This window comes from Adiantum capillus-veneris, chromosome 5 (assembly GCF_014529385.1).
Source record: "Adiantum capillus-veneris isolate H3 chromosome 5, ASM1452938v2, whole genome shotgun sequence".
Classification (NCBI taxonomy): Eukaryota; Viridiplantae; Streptophyta; class Polypodiopsida; order Polypodiales; family Pteridaceae; genus Adiantum; species Adiantum capillus-veneris.
The window spans coordinates 50,174,091-50,178,037 of NC_140935.1; the positions used below are offsets into that span (position 1 = coordinate 50,174,091).

At 46.3% G+C, this 3,947-nt stretch overlaps 1 protein-coding gene across 1 annotated transcript; it reads right to left on the reverse strand.

Moving 5' to 3' along the window:
* Positions 1-747: 747 nt before the first annotated feature.
* LOC147457290 (uncharacterized) lies at positions 748-3,338 on the reverse strand. Its single transcript, XM_086512221.1, has 3 exons — positions 2,815-3,338; positions 1,726-2,619; positions 748-1,593 (listed from the first exon to the last, which is right to left on the reverse strand). The coding sequence occupies exons 2-3, from the start codon at positions 2,549-2,551 to the stop codon at positions 1,193-1,195; spliced, it is 1,227 nt and encodes a 408-aa protein (XP_086368347.1). The 5' UTR covers positions 2,552-2,619; positions 2,815-3,338; the 3' UTR covers positions 748-1,192.
* Between the last annotated feature and the right edge of the window lie 609 nt (positions 3,339-3,947).

Sequence of the window (3,947 nt, forward strand, 5' to 3'; positions counted from 1 at the left end):
AGTAACAGGTGCAGGCATACTTTTGCATGACCTTGTCCAAGTAATCATGTTTGCCATGCTTGCACGACTCCTCATGCAAAGAGGCAATGTCAAAGGTGAGGTCCTCGGTAATCTGCAAGAGCATGGTGCAACAGACCGCTCCTCTCCAGCCCAAAAAATCTGTGCCTCACTTCCATAGTTCGATGGGAGCAGATACATCCCGTGTCCTCAATGCAAGGAAGGAAGGAAAAGAGAGAGAGAGAGAGAGAGAGAGAGAGAGAGAGATTTGAGGCTTTCACAAACTGCCAAGCCAAAAAAATCACAGGTAAAAACCAAGAATAGTACTATGTACAGGTTTTGTGCAATCTAGAGTGTGTGTATCAGAAGCTCCTAGGCAAGGCTGCATGAAGAGCATTTTGCTTCACTTTCCAAAATCAAAACCTCTTGCAAAATTTTCACTCTGGCAAACTTTGTCTCCATCTCCTTGCGGAGGGCTGCATGCTAATAACAAACTGTGTATTTTCTTCAAGCTTTACAACGATTTAAGAACTTGTCACCTTAATTCTCCTAAACTGGATGCATCAAAGTAATCTCAGTAAATTCACTAATACACAGTAAGAACCGGATTTCTGTTTGAGAAACTACAAAAGAAAAGTCTAACCTTCTCTGAGGAGGGCCTGCACTATTGTAAAGTACAAATTACATGATACATCTCACCTTCATGACCCTTTATAGCCATACAAAAAACAAAGACACAACTAAGCAACGGAAGTAATTAAGCTCTGGCTTCATATCATATAATAAATAAAGAATTGCTGTAGAGAAACTCTATTACCAGCAACCACCACCACCAAACCAACAGTTTACATCTCTTCAGCATAACAAAAGTCGTAAAATTCCGGACAAAATCACCAGCTGCTTGGAAGGCTCAATAGCTTAAAAATCCGCGCAGCTGGATTTAAGAAAACTCACTAGTAGTAGAGGGTATATAGAAGCACACCTGCTCTAATCCATTTAAGACTAGAACCAAGACTCTGCCTTAGGCACTTATCTTGGAGCATATAATGTGAAACCGAAGACTATAACCACTTGTAGAAGCCAGCCTCAGCGTGATGTGCACACTCCAATTGCGTATTTTGTGGGGATGTTGCTCCACTTGCTACATCGTGGGTGCACCTCCCACAATCAACAGCATAACTTCACTCACATCATGTCATGTACCAACAACCTCAGATACATTTATCCATGCCAGAGCTTCCGGATCAAGATCAAACGCCATGTCCCCAAGACACTCTTCACTCCCAAACAACTCATCATACATTGGGTCTAGCAGGCGAGACCCGTCTTCGCCACTGCTCCCACCAGCATCAATGTCAAATATTTGCCCAAACTCACCATAGAATGGTGTCTCTTCAAGAAAGGTCGCTGGCACCATGGATGCACATAGACTCACACCTTCAAGCTTCACAGAGGACTCAACGGCGGAGTTGGCAACCACATTCGGATGGCCGAAGCTGCAGCTCTCCGCAAGATTATCCCTCTCAGTTGAAATCTCCTCCGAGGACCCTGAGTCAGCAGGGCATTCATCACTCAAGAAATCAGAGATGGCCTTATCTGCAAAAAACAATGGTAAATGAGAATGTGTCGTATAAACAAATGCACATGATACAAAGAATCATAGCAAAACCCACTTCGTGGTATAAACAAGTGCACATGATACAAAGAATCATAGCAAAACCGACTCACCTGCTGCATAGAAATTTGGAGAGTCGCAATCATCTGAAGCTGTGTTATCCAAGACAGAAGAGGGAGACTTCCTCAAAGAATCGAAGTCCAGATCTTCTTCCGGGATGTCAATGGCACATGACGACTTCGGCAACAAATCTTGGTGAGGGACGGCATCCCAGACAATGTCATCATTCAGAGAGCTAGTGCTACTAGTGAGAGACTTGACATCAAAGGAATCAAGATTATTGCTGAGTTGAGGCCCCCTGATTTTTTTGGCAGCCATATCATAAGCTTTGGCTGCTGCCTCGGCACTGTCGTATGTGCCAAGCCATAGCCGAATACCCTTGGCAGGATCGCGAATTTCAGCTGCCCACTTACCCTGCCTTCTTCGTCGCACTCCGATATATTGGGAAGATTTTCTTGCATGTGAAAGTCCCTTCCCCTTCTTGAGCATTGGTAACTTCTTTGCAGAATTTCTTTTAGGGCATGCTGGCTTCAGCTGCAGGGCATCTCGGTCCACTGAATAATTTGGAGAAAACTGAGGGACCGAAAGTGTTCTCCAAGCTTTCTCAACATCATCCTCGCTATCAGAAGTGACAAAAGAACAGTGTGCAGGTATGAGGATCTCTCTCACCAGCCGCTTTGGGAAAGCCCTTTCTTCCTCGTCACTAGAAGACTCTGTCGCATCAGGATCAGTACAAATTACGCGTATTTTTTTCTTCCATGGTAAAGCCATGGCCTTCACATCGTCATCTGAATCTGAAGGGGCACTGCTTCCTTTGCCTAATTTGGGCTTCTTTCTTGTTTGCGAGCTCGATCTGAACGTCTTCTGAGGGCCAGGCATTTTGTGATGAAAGAAGGAGAGAAAGGACAATTTTGCGGCCGCACAGATTTCCTCCAAGTATTTGAGAGCTGAAGAACAGCAGAAAACCTCATTAAAGAGGTTAGGAGGAAGACAAAGGCATACATAAGAAAACCCGCTCCCTATTCTTTCTCACACATACACACCGTTTCCACTCGCACACATGCAAACACACCAGAATCAAACACAGATAAGATGAAGAAGCCATCACTGCAAGAGAAACAGAAAAAAGACCAGAAAAGTACCGTCGAGGATAATAGAGGGCGCAAGAGTGAAGGAGCCGTTGCCAAGAGAGAAAAAGCCAGATTGCTGTCGGGGGTACTCGCCTCTGCCAGGGGACGGGATCTGTTTAGAGAGAACCTCCAAGAGGAGAAGAAATAAAGAGCTGCACAGAGATGCAAGGGTTTTCGCATGAAAACCCTGCAGCAGAATGAGCTGGGGGGAGATGCCCAAGCGGTAGAAGAAAGGGGAAGGGGGAAGAGGCGATGGGAAAGGGGGGGGTCAATGGAGGGGTAGGGCCGAAAGCAGAGGCAGGAGAGACGTGCAGAGATGGAGCTCGTCTCCTTCCTGTAGCAGAAAAAACGGGGGGAAGGAGGAAGCGGGGCGGAGCTCCCTTCTCCCTTTTCTGCAGAAAAGAAGCCTCTCTTGTGCGGCAGCAGGGGGTAGATGAAAACGAAGAGAGAGGTGTGTGAGAGAGAGCGCCCACACACACACACACACAGTAGTAGAGAGAGAGAGAGAGTGGGTGTGAGAGAGATCGGCCACACACAAGTAGAGAGGAGAGTCAGTGGAAGGTTTTTGGTTCACACATATAGAGGGGGTTTAAGAGGACCGGGAGGCCACCGGCTGCTGCCAGTCCCGCCTACCGGCACATCAAGCGCCGAGTGTCCGTAACCGTATGCCGGGGCGTATGCATATACGTATCTTTCAAGCTGGCCTTAAAACGCGCGGGCCATCCACCAATCCTGTTGTAGGTGTCACTTCCCTGACATGCCATTGGCTCTTTCTCTTATTATAATTTGGGTGCTGCTCCCACGATGAAAGACAAATAGACAAGGTTACTTCAATGCCACCATGAAAATGCCATCCGCAACCGAACGATCCCAAGTCGTGCACACACAACACAACCGCAAAAGATCGACAATGCTTGAGGAAATGTGTGTCTCGTGTTACAAAGAATTCCTCTTCATAGGGACGATTCTGGAGAGCTATCAAGCTATGTTATGTAGGCCCATAAAGCAACTTGAACCATCTGAGTTGGAAAAGGTCGAAAAAATGAGGGTAATGGAATGCCTTGTAAAGCTATCAAACGCTTTTGACTTGGGAACTAGTTGCCACTCAATAATGATCGGAGCAATCTACAAGGGAACCGAATCAT